The sequence below is a fragment of the Castanea sativa genome, chromosome 5 (genome assembly GCF_040712315.1).
Source record: "Castanea sativa cultivar Marrone di Chiusa Pesio chromosome 5, ASM4071231v1".
NCBI lineage: Eukaryota > Viridiplantae > Streptophyta > Magnoliopsida > Fagales > Fagaceae > Castanea > Castanea sativa.
In genome coordinates, this window is record NC_134017.1 from 77,581,464 (window position 1) to 77,601,646 (window position 20,183).

At 31.9% G+C, this 20,183-nt stretch overlaps 1 protein-coding gene across 3 annotated transcripts; it reads right to left on the minus strand.

Annotated features, from left to right (window-relative positions):
* Positions 1-13,111: 13,111 nt before the first annotated feature.
* On the minus strand, positions 13,112-20,183 carry LOC142634050 (uncharacterized). 3 transcript variants are annotated; one of them, XM_075808320.1, is made up of 8 exons: positions 19,710-20,183; positions 19,385-19,601; positions 17,390-17,452; positions 17,042-17,181; positions 15,347-15,384; positions 15,219-15,264; positions 14,412-14,576; positions 13,112-13,502 (listed from the first exon to the last, which is right to left on the minus strand). In XM_075808320.1, the coding sequence occupies exons 1-8, from the start codon at positions 19,852-19,854 to the stop codon at positions 13,327-13,329; spliced, it is 990 nt and encodes a 329-aa protein (XP_075664435.1). In that variant the 5' UTR covers positions 19,855-20,183; the 3' UTR covers positions 13,112-13,326. The 3 variants fall into 3 exon arrangements, with proteins under 3 accessions (XP_075664435.1, XP_075664436.1, XP_075664437.1); XM_075808321.1 differs by having other exon boundaries at positions 17,051-17,181; positions 19,710-20,133; XM_075808322.1 differs by having other exon boundaries at positions 19,385-19,574; positions 19,710-19,997.

Consider the following 20,183-nt stretch of genomic DNA (forward strand, 5'->3'; position numbering starts at 1 on the left):
CAATAACTGTTTCCTTGGCATTAATCAATGACCGCACAACCAATCTCACTTGGTGATATATATACACGCATTCTATGAATATTTTTCCATTAATGGTTATAGAATCAATGACCCATTCGTGCACAAGCATAACAATATATCACATATATTTATCAATGCACACAAAATTTATGGAACAATATTTTTATGCAGAAATTTGAAAAACACAAAGATAACGGTTTTTAAATTCTAAAATTCAATCACGCTTATACAATCGTGATATGAAAACACTGCGATACCAATTGAAGGAAAAATTCTAGTTTTGTATCTCATACAAAACCCAGTGAAGCAATAATCCGTGATCTATTTCATTCATGATTGATAACGTGCACTATGTAAATTTAGAATTTAAGAACAAGATAGCGTACCTGGTGTGGAGAAATTCAAAACAAAATTAGAAGCACTTGGGAACACTTTTAATCTTCACTCCAATTCCAACTTTACGCCCAAGATGTGTGGTCTCTCAATCAGTTTTCAAAGGGAGAATGAAAGTGTGTCTCACACTCTCTCACACCGTTTTTTTTTCTTTTCTAATCTCTTCTTATAAAAATTCTGTATGTTTCTCCCTTTATAACTAACTCGATTATCTAAGTGGGCCTATTGAGCCTTTCAATTGGGCTTTAGTGTGTGGCTTGGAGTGGGACAAAAGGGACCAATAAGACACTAGCTCCGATGGGCCTTGGACTTTTCCGTCAACTCTTGACAAGCCCAAAGTTACCATTAATTATATTTAATACCACTATATAAATATAATCGTGCACTCTAGGCCTTATTAATAAATTATATCCCAAGACTTTATTATGCATGCAACCCTTCATTAAAATATTCGTAGTAATCCAAAGTCATGAATATAGACCGCCACTTTGAAGATTACTACATCTTAATCCTTCAGTACCCGGTTTCATCCTTTAGAAGATTCGTCATATATTGATGAAATCCAATTTCATAAATATATACTTTAGTAACTCCTTACTAAAGTGGTTGGGCCCAACACTCTGAATAACTAAATCCATTAAACATCTCAAAGGGAATATTTTGTATCTCCATTAAGAGACTATGAATTCCATCTTGAGAATATATGTCCCATCAACACTAAATGCGGATGCCCACGACATACCGAGGTTTTGACCGTAACTAATAGATCTCACTCCGATATATCAAAGCAACCTACATCTTATGATCGAGTCCATTATTCTCTCGGGATTTAGAGTTGATGTAAATAGAAGTCGTGAGATTTATTATTCGTTTCGACAAATCGTTAGGAGAATAATAAATCTCTTAGCGGTCCAGTTCAATATGTCTTAACTCTTAAAACATATCAACATATCAACTAGAAGTCTCCACTTCCATGATCAAGACAAATCATCTTAGTTGATATGTTATAGTCTTCGCAGATGAAACGCCCAATTTCATCACCGACTATGAACTAAACTTCTGAGTTTACAAAGAACTTGTGATTTATATCTTCTGTGACTTTTCACATAAATCACATACAATGCATCTCATGGACTATGATAATGTCTTAATTCATTTATAGATAGTCTCATATAATTAAACAATTTAATTATTAAATACATGCCAATAAATTGGGTTTTAGGGCATAAACCCCAACAAATATATCACGTCTACTCTCTCTCTCTCTCTCTCTCTCTCTCTCTCTCTTAATGGTTCTCTCCAAAGTATATCAAGAAAGAAGAGGTTTTTAGCACACTACAAAATTTCCAAAAGTGCTGATAATTAATCACCTGGTCTTGGAAAGCCTTGTGGATATTCTTCAAGATCCAAAAGGCCATCTCCAAAATCATATGCTAAATCACAAGGCTGTTCAGTTGACATAACTTCCTTAACTTGTCTCACTTCAAAATACAATGGATAAAAGGAATTTGAAAATGCAGACAGTAATGATCCACTTGAGCCATTAAATATTGGTTAGACACTGCTATTAACAGACGAAAAAGTTAAATCAACCATTTTATCTATGGTGGAAGAGTAATGCATTGAATGAAAATAAAATTTATTCATCAACAATATGATTTGGTCATGATCTTGTGTCTCAAACCTCTAGCTTTTATGCATTAGATAATATCAATATGTTGTTGCAACTAGGCCATTGGATCAGGTGGTAAAGGGTTGGGTTGGGGGTAGGTAGTCAGTTCAAATCTTACCAGTCAAAGTAAAGATCTTTTTTTTTTTTTTTTTCCTAATTTTTGTGCACACAACTGAAATAAACTTCTCCAGTCAGAAAAATTCTCACATCAGATGATTTCAACTGTGATCGCTATACTATGGGACAAACAGAACATTCAAATTGTCCAACTTACCTATGCTAGAAATCATGGAGGAAGAAATAAATGAGAAAATCAACATCACAAACACAAGTAATCTCTTATATAAATGGCAGGAAGATGGAGATCATTCAGATCTATGTAAAATATGTAAGGAAACAGGGAGTAACAGGTGTCTGAATATGATTTTAACTAAATACTTCCATTGAAATATGAGTTGTGATCTAAAAAGAGTACTTATCAAGGAAAACAAAATTACCAATAAATCGTCCATACGTCTTCCCATCCTTGCAAGAAAATATAACCTGAGATAAGAAGAAGAATCAATAAAATAACCAACAATATAATATAGCAGGATAGAGAGACAATCAAGAGTGTAGAATCCACCTTCTTGAAGAAATTAATCCAAGCAATAGGCATTGGCCCTGTTTAACAATGTTCAATATCAATGTCATGAAGTTTCTAAAAGCTAATAGACATTCAATCAGTAATGCCACTTAATAGAGAACAACTATAATGCTACTACCTATGTCCTAACTATTATACACATTTTCTCTTAGATAATTCAATTGTTATTATAAGTTGGGGATTTAAACCTTGGTTGTTCTTATAGAAGAGAAAAGGCAAAGCCACTTAACTAAAAGACTTTTGGACTTTTTATATATTACCTTTTTCTTTTATACCAAGTAAATATACTCTTTGGTAAGTAAGAAAGTATATTCCTCTTATTAATTTTTTTTTTATTAATATTAATCCTATAGATCGGTTTATAAGATTTATGAAACAAATGTATTACTTTTCCATTTGGGTAGAGTAATATATTACTATTCCTTCTACAATCTGGAACAGCTATTACTAAATCAATTAGTATTTTGAATCAATTTTGTATGTTGGTCCTAGAATGATATGTTAATTTCTTAATTGCCTTTTGGTTTTGTTTTAATTTGGTGAAAGATACATATATATATATATATATATATATATATATATATGATTTTGTGTTTTGATGTATGTGTAATAGAAATAGATCATTATATGATCTACTTTTTGATCATCAAAAAAAAAAAAGTTTTTTTTATTATTTTTGTTCTTTGGGTTACCTTGCAAATTTTTCTTTTTGCATTGAAAATACATTGTCCAGAATAAATCCTCTTTTCTTTAAAATTTGTGTCTAGCTTCTAATCCCTACATTGTTGAAAGTAAAAAAGAAATTAAGCTAATTAGCTTTGGGCCAATAATATATAGTATGTGCTATTAATTTTCCAACATCTAGCAAGTGATGCTTAGCCTTAAAATGTCTTAATAGATCTATAATTAAGTATGCTGTCAAAAAATCTGAATGAAAAAAAAAAAAAAAATTTGAGCACTTGGTAATTTGAATTATCAAAAATTTTCACAGTTATCAAGGGTTCAATTAGCTTTGATATTTTCATATATTCTCAGCCCCTTTTTAGCATCAAATTTGCAGTACCTTTCTCCATTACATATTGACAAATCAATTGTATATAGGGATTTAGTGTGAAGGCCTTTGTTTTTCTAAACTAATGATTAGCATTAATCTTTCACCTCTCTTAACAGAACTACTAGTAGATTCTTTTAGTGATTTTCAGATAATACAGCATAATCTTTCACCATTAGATACATAACTTTTGAGGCACATGTTCTAATGCTTTTCCTTCTTGCCATGCTTGCCCTACCGACACTCCTGGTCCAAGATGACAAATGAATAGAACATGCTGAAGGGATATGGATGTTTTACTGCCAAATAAAAAAGAAGATATATGACCAACTTTTTGACACAAAATAGACTTGAGTCTTTGAAAGTCCAAAGTTTATCAATTGATCTTGCCGAAACAGGAATATGCGTGACAAGAAAATATACTACCACAAAAATGGTCATCCCTTCGGCATTAGAGCTTATTAGCACTTGCAAATACCTTGTTGATTAATTATAGTTAGAAGTTTGTGATGTGTGAGGAAAGATGGTTTTTTTTTTTTTTCCTTCTAGTAAGGTATAAATGTTAACACTTTGACTAACTGCATGGTAAGTATTTGAATTACATAACAAAAAGGATTTTTTTTAATATGGTACCAGAGATGGGAAAAACCCTTCTCTGGAAAGTTACACAAAAAAAAAGGGTTTTGTCTTACACCTACCACCTAAAATTTTATAGCTTCAAGTTCAATAAATTAACTAGTACAACAGGTGTAGTGCCCCACCCATCGAAACTAAAATCTTGCTTTCCTAAATTGAAATCTTAGCTCTGCCATTTCTTGTTGCTTAAAAACTAACACCACAGGTGGAGCACCCTGTCCGGGGGACTAAAATTTTGTCCCCCGAAATTGAAATCCTAACTCAGCCACTTCTTATTCCATACCAGGCACCAGTCACCAATTAGGTACATAGATGGCTGAAGGCAATCAACAACGAGGGAAGGAGAGGGGTTTCCATGGGTGGATCTTTTCATTGCACGTTCAAATATTGAATTTGTTGACAAATATCTTAACATCCGACGACCAAATTTTATACTCACAAACATTGAAATGGCCTTCAAAAACCACGACCAAGATCCTTTGAGTGCAATAGATTATAGCTATAAAAGATATATGGAAGAGCAGGATCAATCAGTTATGTTTGTTACGCTCCCCTCTACTTTGGACATCCAACCAATGACAATCATGCTTTATGGAATCAAATAGAATACCAACCATAACTACCAACAAAATCAATTAAAAAGGCTTGAGTCAAACTTGATCTGTGAGTTGCATTACGTTTCCACAAGTCATTAATTAGCCCTAGCATCATGAAGCAAATCTATATAGATGAAATATGGGAATAACTTAATTAATTTCTCATTTGCTTATCAATTATTTCACTTTGGAGGTCTCAAAATATTGTTTCTTTTAAAAAGACAAGAACACATTATATAAGTACTTACAATTACACTAAATGTAACTTGAACCCAACTATTTTAATAATGTAATTTATTTTATTGAAAAGTTAAATTATTTTGTCATTTTTGGCCATAATTTTAAATTAAAAATTAATTTTCGAAATATATTTATATAAAAAGAGAAACATTAAATGATGTCCACTTAAGATGGACCAAGAAAAGAGGAAGGTAGTTAAAACTTCATGCCAACGTTAGAATAATAATCATTATAATGTGATATACAGTGCAATTGCTTGATGTCAAACGTTGCTTGATGATCAATTAACGTACATACATACATTCATATATATATATATATATATATATATATATATATATATATATATATATATATTTGTAAGTGATGATTGACTAACATACATATATTCTTGTACGTTTTAAAAAAGTAAAATAAATTATAGCATAGAACCTAAAATCAATGAAAATTGATAAGTAAATCTTTTTGCAATTTGGTTTTGAACCATTGTTTTTGTAAATCTTTATTAATTTTTGAGATACATTTTTAATGTTTTGGATTGAATGAAAAAAAAAAAAAGTTTGAGAAAGTTAATTTAAAACTAAAAGAATAATTTCTAATTTCTAACATACTTTTTAATGATGTGTAAAATGTTATAAATAATTTTTATTATGAAACAAATATTTTTCATAACTTATTTTTTGCGTTATTGAGAAACTCTTTTTTGAGAAGAACATTCTTGAGAAAGATTGTACTACTTTTTGATTTTGCTACGAAAAAACTTGTTTTACCATCTTTATATAAAACTTTCCTATGTATTGCACATCTTAGGGACTATTTACTATTAATAATAATAAATTTAAACATAAAAAAATAACAATAAACATGAACATAATATAGAACTAATAATGGTAGTAATCATGATGATGATACTTCTTCATGGTGATTTTGGTTTTCAAGCAATAGCACTAACCTTAAGCCTTTTTTTTTTATTACCAATAATTATAGGTTGGCAAGAGTGCATGAGAACATGGATAATTAACTATTCTTTCTTCATGAATTTTCAGCTTTAATAACTTGGACTTCAAATGGTAAACCCAACAAATGTGCTTGCTAGTGGCAAATTGAATGGGTTGATTGACATCAATTTTGGTTGACTTTGTATTTTAGAAATAAGACACAATTTACAATTGAAAAAGAGATTTCAAATCATTGATTTCTGACACAGTTTTTTGCATTTAATGATTGTTGTAAAATATGATGCTTTTTAAAAACTTATGTAAATCAGGAAAATTATTTTAATTTTAAAAAAGATAAAGCAAATATTACAATTCTAATATTTATAATGGAGTGCAAAAAAAATAACTTTTATTAATAAAATATTTTTTTATGTCATGGAGGCAAAATGAAGTTGGCTTTCATGGAAAAGTTCGAATTTTCAAGGAATATTTAACAAGGGGAGACTCAAAACCTAGAAATTGGTCTGTTTTTCTCAGTGTCATTACAGTCTCCAACAATATAAACAAATCGCACACCAATCATAAAGGCTAAAATTGACCGCCTTAAATGATGTTTTTATTAGTTTCAATGATAAAATTGAAGCAAGAATTACCAAAATGAATAGGAAATTATAAATCATGAAACACCTTGGCATCAACCTTCATCACCTTTTGCAACTTCTTCATTATGAAGGTAGCCAAGACGAGGCTAATGACTAGAGAGCATACTATTAGTAATATGGCCCCCTTATAAGCCACCACTCTTGCAATTTTTATTTATAATTTTTTTATAATTTTTTTATCTTTTAGGAATTAATTAATTTAATATGGCCTTCAAACATCAGGTCCTTTGCCATAGCCATTGAAATAGAACGACCAAGAAATGTGACCACATCTTGTTCATCCAAGTAAGCTTTTTTACCACTGTCAACTATTTCATAAGGTTTCACATCCCAAGCTGACACGTAAGCTCTCTCCTCTCCACCGACAGCCCAGATTGCGCCACCTGGCCCCTGAGGGTAAAATTTCATATTACAATAAAGGAATGAAATTTTGCCAGTGCAAAATGTTAATTAAAAAAAAAATTATGCTAATATGGGAACACTTGGGGGAGTGATATGCTCACCTGTGGAGTCAGTGAAATACAAACGTGGCTGCCGTTGATTTGGGGGGAAGATGAGTTGGCTGGAGATGGGCGAAGGAGAGTACATGCTGGAGGAGAGCCACAAGTGATAGTTGCACTTGCAGTTGGAGGAAGTTGCCTTCATTTTGGACTTTGGAGGCACAAACATAATAATCTTCTAGTTTAATCAAGCTTTATGGAGACTCTGAATGGTGTTTCTTTTTCTTTTTTTTAAGGAAGAAAATTTTTTGGGTCAAATTCAAATATAAAGCTTGCAGTAAAGTCCTACTTTTTTTTTTTTTGTTTGGTAAAAAAAGGTCCTGTTATTTTTTTAGGCCACGATTCAAATCTTTAAAATAAAGTTTTATACATATACACTTAAATTAAGTTATAATAGTATTTTTATCTTTTGTGTATGTGTATATATATATATATATATATATATATATATATATATATATATATATATATATATAATTATACTCATCTCTCTTGAAGTTTAGAAAAATGACACCCCACTTAAAATTTGAAGAGAAAAAATATTTTCTTCCCCTGATATTAGATTAACCAAACTTTATTAAATAATAGTATATATTAAAAATGTTGTGTGCTAACATGCCCTCTATTTAAAGGTAGATTCAGAAATTATCCTCCATTTTAGAATTAAAATTTATTTTTTTAATTTTTTTAATTAAAGTGTATCTAAAAATATTAAGTCTGAATTTTTCTTATTATTATTTCTTCATTTTTCAATGGGTTATGGAGAGATTTTTCATTGTAATTTTATTTTATACTTGTAAGGACCACAAAAATCAAGCACGCTAGCACGCCACAAAAGCCAACAAGGAATTTATTGATTTAAGGCCCAAAACAAAGAATTTGTTGAGAAGGAACGAAACAACAAAAGATATCTGTGTCCCGAGGATTTCACCTAGCGTGAATAGGAATAGGAAACACTTGTTCTCCGGTTTTTCCTGAGGAGGACTTCCTTACATTTAAATATCTCTATTCTTTCTCATCTCAGAGCCCAATCCCTCATGCCGTCTCCTAGCCTCTTTCATCCCTATTTATATTTCTTGTTCTTGTCATCTCAACCATCCATCTCCTACCTAACCATTTTCTTTTGTTGACACCTGTACGATTGCGTGTAGAAGATGGTGGAAGGAAGCTGCCTAGCTGTGATTGACACTGTTCAAGTCACCTCCATATCAATGCAACTGATAAAGCTGTTACTCTTCATTTAATGCAGCCGGGAAACTAGGCACAGAGCATTTAATACGGGGTTCACAGGCTTTCTACCCTTAAACCCGATATTTTCACTCCCTCTGCCATATATTACCAGTCTACCCCTTATACTTTTCCATGCAACCATGTCCTCCCATCCTCAGGTCTTCCTCTTGTCCTCGGGCCTTCAGGTCCTCGGCCCTCATCCTTAACTAAGATCTTCTTCATTCCTTGATCTTCATCTTTGGTTCTCGGGCCCCCACAATACTTGATAAATTTTACATTTTTATTCGAAATTTATCAGTTATTTTTTATTAATTATGGTTAAACTTTTGTAAAGAGTTTTTTATAGAAATTTAGAATATTTCTTTACTAATATGTATATATATATATATATAAATAAAGGGAGAAGTGTTAATTTTTAAAAGCTTCAAGGAAAAGGAGTTTTGTTTTTTTTTTTAATTTTGGGGTGAAGTGTCATTCTCTCAAATCTCGGAGTATAATTCTCAAAAGAAAAAAAAAATTATAATGGTCAAATCCTTTAGTTCCTTGATATCTTCCTTAATATGATTTCACTTTTTTTTTAACACCAAAATGCTAAATTATATTTCAAAATGTTGTTCAACACATGTACAAAGTTTAAGTACAAAATTATCTATAGTGAAAGTTTGTCGACAAATATATTTCCATGAGTGGATCTTTCCATTGCACATTCAAATATTGAATTTGTCGACAAATATCTTAACATCCAACGATTGGATTTTAGCCCCACAAACATCGAAATGGCCCTCAAAAACCACGACCAAGATCCCTTCGAGTGCAATAGATTATTGTCATCAAAGATCAATCAGTTATGTTTGTTAAGCTCCCCTCTACTTTGGACATCCAACCAATGACAATCGAGCTTTATGGAATCAAATAGAATACCAACCATAACTACCAACAAAATCGATTGAAAAGGCTTGAGTCGAACTTGATTTGTCAGTTGAATTGGGTTTCCACAAGTCATTAGTTAGCCCTAATATCATCAAGAAAATCTATATAGATGAAATATTTGAATAAGTTAATTAAATTCTCATTTGCTTATCAATTATTCTACTTTGGAGGTCTCAAAATATTGTTTATTTTAAAAAGACAAGAACACAATTTATAAGTACTTACCAGTTACACCTGCCATTTAAGATATAATTTATTTGATTGAAAAAAGGTATTTTGTCATTTTTGGCCATAATTTTAAATTAAAAACTAATTTTTGAAATATTTTTATATAAAAGGATAAACATTAAATGATGTCCACTTAAGATGGAGCAAGAAAAGGGGATGGTTTTTTTTTTTTTTTTTGAGAAATAATTACAACATGCTGCTAACCCCATAGCTCGAACCCTTTCCCCCCTAGACCTTCAAGCACTTTGTACATGGGAATGTGTCAATTTAGCTACAAGGTCATTGGCAAAAGGGATGGTAATTAAACCTTTATGCCAATGTTAGAATAATCATTATAATGTGGAATACAGTGCAATTGCTTGATGTCAAATGTTACACGAAATCCTGAGTATCATGATCAAGTAACATACATTTTTTTTTTTTTGTATATGTGATGATCGACTAACATACATATATTCTCATACATTTTAAACAAGTAAAATAAATTAGCACAAAACCTAAAATCAATGAAAATTGATACGAATATTACCTCAATTCTTTCTTCTTATCTCTTATTCAAATTTCATTCTTAATGTCACATAAAGGTGTTGAAGTAAATCTTTTTGCAATTTGGTTTTGAACCGTAGTTTTGTAAAGCTTTACTAATTTTTGAGATACATTTTTGGTGTTTTGGATTGAATGAACAAAAAAAAAAGGTTTGAGAAAGTTAATTTAAAACTAAAAGAATAATTTCTAATTTCTAACATACTTTTTAATGATGAATAAAATGTTATAAATAATTTTTATTACAAAATAAGTATTTTCCATAACTTATTTTTTGCATTATTGAGAAATTCTTTTTTGAGAAGAGCATTCTTGTGAAAGATTGTACTACTTTTTTATTTTGATATGACAAAATTTGTTTTACAATCTTTATATAAAACTTTCCTATGTATTGCACATGTTAGGGACTAGTTACTAGTTACTACATAAACATAAAATAACAATAAACATCAACATAATATTGAACTAATAATGATAGTAATCATGATGATGATACTTCTTGATTGTGATTTTGGTTTTCAAGCAATACCACTAACATTAAGGCTTAATTTTTTTTTACCAATAATTATAGGTTGGCAAGTGTGAATGAGAATATGCACAATTAACTATTCTTTCTTCATGAATTTTCACCTTTAATAACTTGGACTTGAAATGGTAAACCCAAACAACGTGCTTGCTAGCAGCAAATTGAATGGGTTGGTTGACATCAATTTTCTTAACCTTGCATTTGAGAAATAAGACATAGTGTACAATTTAAAGAGAGATTTCAAATCATTGATTTTCTGACATAGTTTTTGGAATTTGATGATTATTGGAAAATATGATGCTTTTTAGGGGACTCTTTTGTAAATCAGGAAAATTATTTTAATTTTAAAACCGATAAAGAAAATATTATAATTCTAATATTTATATGGACTAAAAAAAATAACTTTTATCAATAATTTTTTTTTTTTATGTCATGGAGGCAAACAGAAGTTGGCTTCCACGAAGAATTACAGACTTTCAAGGACTAAAAATTCCAAGTTAAAAGTCTAAGAAGGATGGAGGCAAACAGAACTTGGAGTGCACAGAGGATTACAAACTTTCAAAGATTAAAAATTCCAGGTTTAAAGTCTAAGAAGGAGCCGATATTAGGCATAGTGATTATCATTATAATCTCCAACAATATCGAAAGAGCTCACACAAATCACGGACACTATAATTGATTGCCTTAAATGATGCTGTTATTAGTTTCAATGATAAAATTGAAGTAAGAATTGCCAAAATGAATAAGAAATCATGAAATCATGAAACATTTTGGCATCAACCTACATCACCTTTTGCGGCTACTTCAATATGAAGGCAGCCAAGATGAGGATAATGACTCCAGAGAGCATACTATTAGTAATATGGGCCCCTCATAAACCCCCACCCTTGAAATTTTTAATTTTTAATTTTTTATTATCTTTTAGTAATTAAATTTAATTCTTTTCTTCAACTTAAACTTGGATGAACTCTAGTTGACCATAATATATTTTTCATTAAGATGAGGATTTCTCTTATGGTTAGGTCTAATGCTTTAAAGGATATATATCACTAATGAGTACTTTTTAGGGGACATAAACATAAACATAAACATAAACATAAACATAAATAAAACAACAATAAAAATCACACATAAAATAAAACTAACAATCACCCTAAACTTCCAATTATCAATTGATGTATCTTTGATTCTTGAATGAAAATCTTATTTTGATTTACTAAAAAAAAATATTTAAAAAGATTTAATCTAATGATGTTAAATATACTTCATGATTGTAATTGTGTTCTTAAGAAAAACCCATAAACATAAGTCAAAAAATGGTAATTGTTACTCATTGTCTCATTCTCCCAATTGAATTGTCACCAAAATCACAAGTGACCACTTCTCTCCTGAGTCCTCACACAATTACACGAGCAAAGATAAGCTATAATGCTGCTGCTTATGTCCTAACTATTACACACATTTTCTTTTAGATAATTCAATTGTTATTATAAGTTGGGGGATTTAAACCTTGGTTGTTCTTATAGAAGAGAAAGGCAAAGCCACTTAACTAAAAGACTTTTGGACCTTTTATATATTACCTTTTTTTTTTTATACCAAGTAAATATACTCCTTGGTAAGTAAGAAAGTATATTCCTCTTATTAAAATTTTTTTATTACTGTTACTTCTATAGGTCCGTTTATAAGAATTTTGAAACAAATGTATTACTTTTCCGTTTGGGTAGAGTAATATATTACCATTCCTACTACAATTTGTAACAACTATAACTAAACCAATTAGTATTTTGAATCAATTTCGTACATCAATCCAAGAATGATATGTTTCTTAATTGGCTTTTGGTTTTGCTTTAATTTGGTAAAAGATACATACATACATACATACATACATACATATATATATATATATATATGATTTTATGTTTTGATGTATGTGTAATAGAAATAGATCATTATATGACCTACTTTTTTATCATCAAAAAAAAAAAAAAAAAAAAGATCTACTTTTTTATTTTTGTTCTTTGGGTTACCTTGCAAAATTTTCTTTTTGCATTGAAAATACATTGTCCAGAATAAATACTATTTTCTTTAAAATTTGTGTCTAGCTTCTAATCCCTACATTGTTGAAAGTAAAAAATAAATTATGCTAATTAGCTTTGGGCCAATAATATATAGTATTTGCTATTAGTTTTCCACCATCTAGCAAGTAATGCTTAGCCTTAAAATGCCTTAATAGAACTACAATTAAGTATGCTGTCAAAAAATCTGAATGAAAAAAAAAAAAAAAAGAGCACTTGGTAATTTGAATTATCAAAAATTTCCACAGTTATCAATGGTTCAATTAGCTTTGATATTTTCATATATTCTCAGCCCCTTTTCAGCATCAAATTTGCAGTACCTTTCTCCATTACATATTGACAAATCAATTGTGTATAGGGATTTAGTGTGAAGGCCTTTCTAAACTAATGATCAGCATTAATCTTTCACCTCTCTTAACAGAACAACTGGTAGATTCTTTTAGTGATTTTCAGATAATACAGCATAATCTTTTACCATTAGAATCTCACCACATAACTTTTGAGGCACTTGCTCTAATGCTTTTCCTTCTTGCCATGCTTGCCCTATTGACACTCCCGGTCCAAGATGACGAATATATAGAACAACCTGATCGCTGAAGGGATATGGATGTTTTACTGCCAAAGAAAAAGAAAGATACATGAAAAGAAGTCAGACCAGGCAATATTATTGATGGATTTGCATCAGATACAAATAACAGATATAGTTAACTAACTTTTTGACACAAAATAGACTTTGAGTCTTTGAAAGTGCAAAGGTTATCAATTGATCTTGCAGAAACAAGAATACGCGTGACAAGAAAATATACTACCACAAAAATTGTCATCCCTTTCGGCATGAGAGCTTATTAGCAGTTGCAAATACCTAGTTGATTAATTATAGTTATAAGTTTGTGAAGTGTGAGAAAAGATGATTTTTTTTTTCCAGTAAGTTATAAAAGTTAGGTGACATAGCAACTGGAAGTAGAAATTATGATATGAAAAGGGAAAACACAAGCATGGAAATGTTTGGATACAATTCACAAACGCAAGGAAACCACAACATGTAAGTCAAAATTCACCCTTCCTCTCTGCTTTCCTCTTCTCTCCATCCATTTGAAACACACTTTGACTAACCGCATGGTAAGTATTTGAATTACATAACAAAAAGGAATTTTTTTAATATGGTACTAGAGATGGGAAAACCCCTTCCCTGGAAAGTTACACAAAACCCAAAGACTACATTTGCTTAAAAGATTTTTTTTTTTTTTTTCCAAATCCCATTTATGTATATTCATTTCTAGAGATAATAGGTAGTCTAAAATAGTTTCTACAAAAGTTGCTCCCCAAAAAGATTCATATAACTTCATGGAGACTTTATAACAAAGGAGAATATATCATGTCTCTCCAAAAAAGACAAAAAAGCTGGATATAACACCTCTTCACAAGTACTCTCTCTCTCTCGTAATGGTTCTCTTCAAAGTATATCAAGAAAGAAGAGGTTTTTAGCACACTACAAAATTTCAAAAAGTAATGATAATTAATCACCTGGTCTAGGAAAGCCTTGTGGATATTCTTCAAGATCCAAAAGGCCATCCCTAAAATCATATGCTAAATCACAAGGTTGTTCAGTTGACATAACTTCCTTAACTTGTCTCACTTCAAAATACAATGGATAAAAAGAATTTGCAAATGCAGACAGTAATGATCCACCTGAGCCATTAAATATTGGTTAGACACTGTTAGTAACAGGAAAAATAAAAAATAAATGAGAGAGTTAAATCAACCATTTTATCTATGGTGGAGTAATGCATTATGAAATTAAAGTTAATTCATCAACAATATATATTGTTTATGATCTTGTGTCTCAAACCTCTAGCTTTTATGCATTAGATTATATCAAAATATGTTGTTGCCACTAGGCCATTGGATCTGGTGGTAAAGGGTTGGGTTGGGGATAGGTAGTCAGTTCAAATCTTACCAATCAAAGAAAAGATCATTTTTTTCCCGATTTTTGTGCACACAACTAAAATAAACTTCTCCAGTCAGAAAGATTCTCACCAAATCAGATGATTTCAACTGTGATGGCTATATTATGGGACTAACAGATCATTCAAATTGTCCAACTTATCTATGCTAGAAATCATGGAGGAAGAAATAAATGAGAAAATCAACATCACAAACACAAGTAATCTCTTATATAAATGGCAGGAAGATGGAGATCATTCAGATCTATGTAAAATATGTAAGGAAACAGGGAGTAATGGGTGTCTGAATATGATTCTAACTAAATACTTCCATTGAAATATGAGTTGTGATCTAAAAAGAGTGTTTATCAAAGGAAAACAAAATTACCAATAAATCGTCCATAGGTCTTCCCATTCTTGCAAGAAAATATAGCCTGAGATAAGAAGAAGAATCAATAAAATAACCAACAATATAATATAGCAGGAAAGAGCAACAATCAAGAGTGTAGAATCCACCTTCTTGAAGAAATTAATCCAAGCAATAGGCATTGGCCCTGTTTAACAATGTTCAATATCAATGTCATGAAGTTTCTAAAAGCTAATAGATATTCAATCAGTAATGTCACTTAATAGAGAACTACTAGAAATTACTCAAACAAAGAATCCAACACAAGAAGAAAGGAGAAGGAGAAGGGGGGGGGGGTTAGGGGGGGAGAGAGAGAGAGAGAGTCCTTTTTCCAAATTGGTAAGCTCCTAGGTGAGGTTAATGCAACCATTATAACCCTGGTTCTAAGGTTCCAAGCCCTTCTATGGGAGTATTTAGGTCAAAAGCCAACTGTAAACATTATGTATAAATGCAATACCAACATTTTTGCTAAGGCCTAAGCCTTGCCTAGATGCCTTCATTAGCCAATATCAAAGCAGCATTTATATCGCAGAGAAGTATTCCTGAAAATGCACCGTTGGCTCAAGAGATTATTAAGAAGAGTTATCATGGGGATAAATGTCAAGCTAGGTGCACCATAAAAGTGGACGTTATAAAGGCTTATGACTAGGTGATTGGGACTTCATTTTGCACTGACTTAGTGCTATTGGTGTACCTGGGAGCTTTGCTGATTGGCTCAGGGAGTGTGTAACCACTTCTAACTTCTCTGTTGCCCTTAATGGAAGCCTAGTTGGTTACTTCACAGGTAGGGAGGGGTTGAGGTCGGGTGACCATCTTTCTCCTTTTTTGTGCTAGCCATAAAGGTGTTTTCTGATTTAATGTAGGTTTCTGGTCAGGCATCTAAGGCTTTCAAGTTTCATCTTAAATGCTCCAACTTGAACCTAACCCATCTATGCTTTGCTGTTACCTTATGGTGTTCTCAACTGTTGATTTGGTCTCAACACAAATTTTCAAGATGGTTATTGAGGAGTTTCCTTATGCTTTCCTCATAGATTACAGGAATACAAATATATAGCATTATTAAATAATGAAGCTGTAAGTAATAAATAAGGCAATCTACCTAAATCTACCTAACTTCATTACATCATGGTCATATAATTTTATGTTTTAATTGTAACAAACCTATGAAACCTTTTAAGAGTACAAAACACACACATGAATGAGAAAGACCATTGAGTCATTGACCCAAAACACAAACACACACACACACACACACACACACACACACACATATATATATATATATCAAATTCTCAAAAACAAAGTTGTTCCTTTTGCATGATTTGATTTGCAACCTCCCACTCGTGCGATTTCATTGACAGAATGAACAGTGACCTTTAAGGCCTTCCCAAGAAGCATACCACACTCATAAGAGAGGGAAAACTCCTGCATGGCTCATCCCCCACCCTCCTCCCCTCCCTCCATTTTCCCTTTTAACCCTTTTCTGGGAGGTTCAGGAAACCTAACAGTGATAAATAAGCAGAAATTAACATGCCACAACCCATTGTGGTGTAATTCCTAAACAACAAGTCAATTAAATGAGTATTATTTTAAAATGTCCCACATTGGTCAGAACAAAGTATGATCCCACAACTAGGATGATAAAACACTTAAGGCACAAACACCCACTCTACATGGGCCTTCCTTTTTGTATTGTCTGTCTACATTCCCTCTACATAAATTACATTTCAAAAGGCACAAACTCAAATTGGATCAATTTTCCAAGATAAATTAAAGCATAACCAAATAGTCATAGCAAAATTTACTTGAGGTACCTCCACTTGTCCGGCAGTTGTAATATTCAAGCATTACACCATCTTCACTAGACAACGTGGATGCAGTTTTCTTTGCTAGCTTAGGATCCTCGTATCGTGTACCAGCTATCTGCCAAGCTCTTGATATAAGCCTACACACATTTGTCCAAACAAACTAAGTATTCAGAATTCTTTATTAGATTTTATTATAATTATTCAAATACTTGTTAATTTATTAGAACATATCAAATAGAATTAGATTGAAACATGGATATGAGAGTAAAGAAATCAGTTTAGATGGGAAAAGCAAATGTAACATTAGGATTTCAACATGGCTTGACAAGCTTATTGAGAAACAACCTAGGGTTCAGCAAGTTCAGCAAATGGTAACGCCTTTCCTCAGGAATATCTTCAATCTTTTTCCTGAAGTTCACACCAACAAAAATTTAAAAAAAAAAAGAAGAAGAAATAAATAAACAACAAAGGCCAAAAGAAATCCAAGTTATAATGGCTTAACAACTGCCAACTACCACCACATCAAAAACAAAATCAAAAGAAAGTTTCAAAGAAATTCCTATTATTTTTTCCATGAACAAAACATAAATTTATTCCTAATGTACTCTAGCTCAAATGGCCATTTTCAAAAGGTGTGGTCTAGGTTTAAGATCCACGTGGGGTTTGTAAAACTTAGCCATCAAGATATTTTTTTAAACTTAACAATAAAAAAATACTATGCATTTTATATTTATGGCTTTCATACATTGTTGGTTCCTAAATTTTAAAGTGATTGCTTTTATTCTCTTAGATGACGTGTCCAAACTAAAAACTAACACATTGTGACTCTATTAAACACATTAGGGACTAAAATCAATCACTTTAAGTTTGCTTCTGAAAAAAATGTTTTATTGAGTAAAGAAACAGGATCGCACGAGTACACAGAATATAATTAAGGTACAGCACAACTAAAATCTAAAGTTACAATGACCCATGAGATCTAATAAGTTTGAAAAAGAAAAAAGTCTTGTTGCTGCCATCCATTCATACAAAGTTCTGAAAATCTGCAGTTTCACATCTAAAATAGTCCATTCACATCCCTCAAAATTTCTAGCATTCATTTCTCTCAAAATGCACCACATCAAGCAATGCGGGATGGCCTTCCTGATCTCATTCTTACTATGTTTACCAAAAAAGCCTTGCCAACAAGCTAGTAAGTCTACAATCCTCTGGGCACCACCCACTAAACCTCAAAGAGGCTAATTATCATATTCCACATGTCTCTAGCAAAGAGACAATGAAGAAGAAAATGATCAATTTATCCCCCAACCTCTCTTGCTCACACAACACCAACTCACCAAAATAAATTTTCTTTTCCTTAAGTTATCTGCTGTTAAGATTTTCCACAAAGTCAAAGTCCAGATAAAGAAAGCAAGACTTGTTCACACTTTAGGCTTCTAAATACTCTTCCAAGGGAAATTCACCCTTCCACTAGGGGCTAAGGCTTTATAACATGATCTAACCTCAAAACCCTATTGAGCAGACAGCTTCCATAAAAGCTTATCCTTTCCATGACCTCACACAGATGCAGAGTAAATTAAATCCAAGAAAAATGGACTCCAACTCCCAATCTTGTACTTTTCGTATAAATTCAACACCCAACGAATAAAGTCATTGCAAAATTGGATGTGATCTGTTATTGAAGCTTCCTTATCACGTGTTACACGAAACAATTTAGGGAAGGACTCCTTCAAAGACACATCACCACACCAAACGTCCAGCTAAATCTTAATTCTGGTTTCATACCCTCTATACATTTGCATTTGCTAATCCCATTAAAAAATAAAATTAAAAAATACATTAACAACATTGGTACACCATCCTCCCCTTAGAGAGCCATACTTCATCTCAACTTCCCTCCACGGCTCCGCCACAATGCCTCCCTCTCCATACCTTTATATTATTTACAACTCAAAACGATCACTTTAAATTTGTTAGGGACTAAAACTAGATCACTTTAAACTTCAAGGACTAAAATCATTCATGAGCTAAAGCCTAGAGGTTAGGCACCAATAGTCTATTTTGGCCTATATTTATTTACAAGAAAAGTTCATTCAATTCCTAAATTACAAGTACAACATAGCAAATATAAATCAAATTAGCAACACAAGAGAACACAATTGAAAACAGTGCAATGAACTCAAAACAAAAAGTCCCATTAGACCCACTTCACTGTTTTTGTTTCTACATCTACAGGTCCCATTAACCATCAAAATTTCATTCTATATATAGGACCCAAAAAAAAAAAAAAACCCATTACTGAAATTATCCAAATAGAACTAATAAAAGTAAGAACTTTACCAAAGATATGCAGCTGGATTATAAGAAGAAGGGTCCAGAGGAATCAACTCCTTAGGAGGGTCAAGAAACGTGACCACATCTTGTTCATCCAAGTAAGCTTTTTTACCACTGTCAACTATTTCATAAGGTTTCTCATCCCAAGCTGACACGTAAGCTCTCTCCTCTCCACCGACGGCCCCGATTGCGCCACCTGGCTTATGAGTGTACAATTTTATACCTATAATTACAATAAAGGAATGAAATTTTGCCAGTGCAAAATGTTAATTATAAAAATAAAAATAAAATTATGCTGATATGGGAACACTTGGGGGAGTGATATGCTAACCTGTGGAGTCAGTGAAACACAGACGTGGCCGCCGTTGATTTGGAAGGAAGATGAGTTGGCGGGAGATGGGTGAAGGAGAGTACAGGCTGGAGGAGAGCCGCAGGTGATGGTTGCACTTGCAGCTGTTGGAGGTAGTTGCCTTCATTTTGGGTGAGTGTGTTGGATAAGAGGCTTTTGAGTTTGGACTTTGGAGGCAAAGTGTGTGTGTTTTGTTTTGGGGACACAAACATAATAATCTTGTTGTTTAATCAAGGTTTATATTTATTTGTAGGTTCCTCTGTATTTCATTTAATTTTGTGGGTGTCTTTTTGTGTTTGAAGTTTCTCTGATTGAAATGCAATTACCTGTTTGTTGAAATGCTTCTATGAGCTATCTATGAAAATAAGATATATTTGTTGAAATTCAATTAACTGTTTGTTAAGATGCCTCTACGAGCTATCTATGGAAATAAGATACATTTGTTGAAGCAATTGC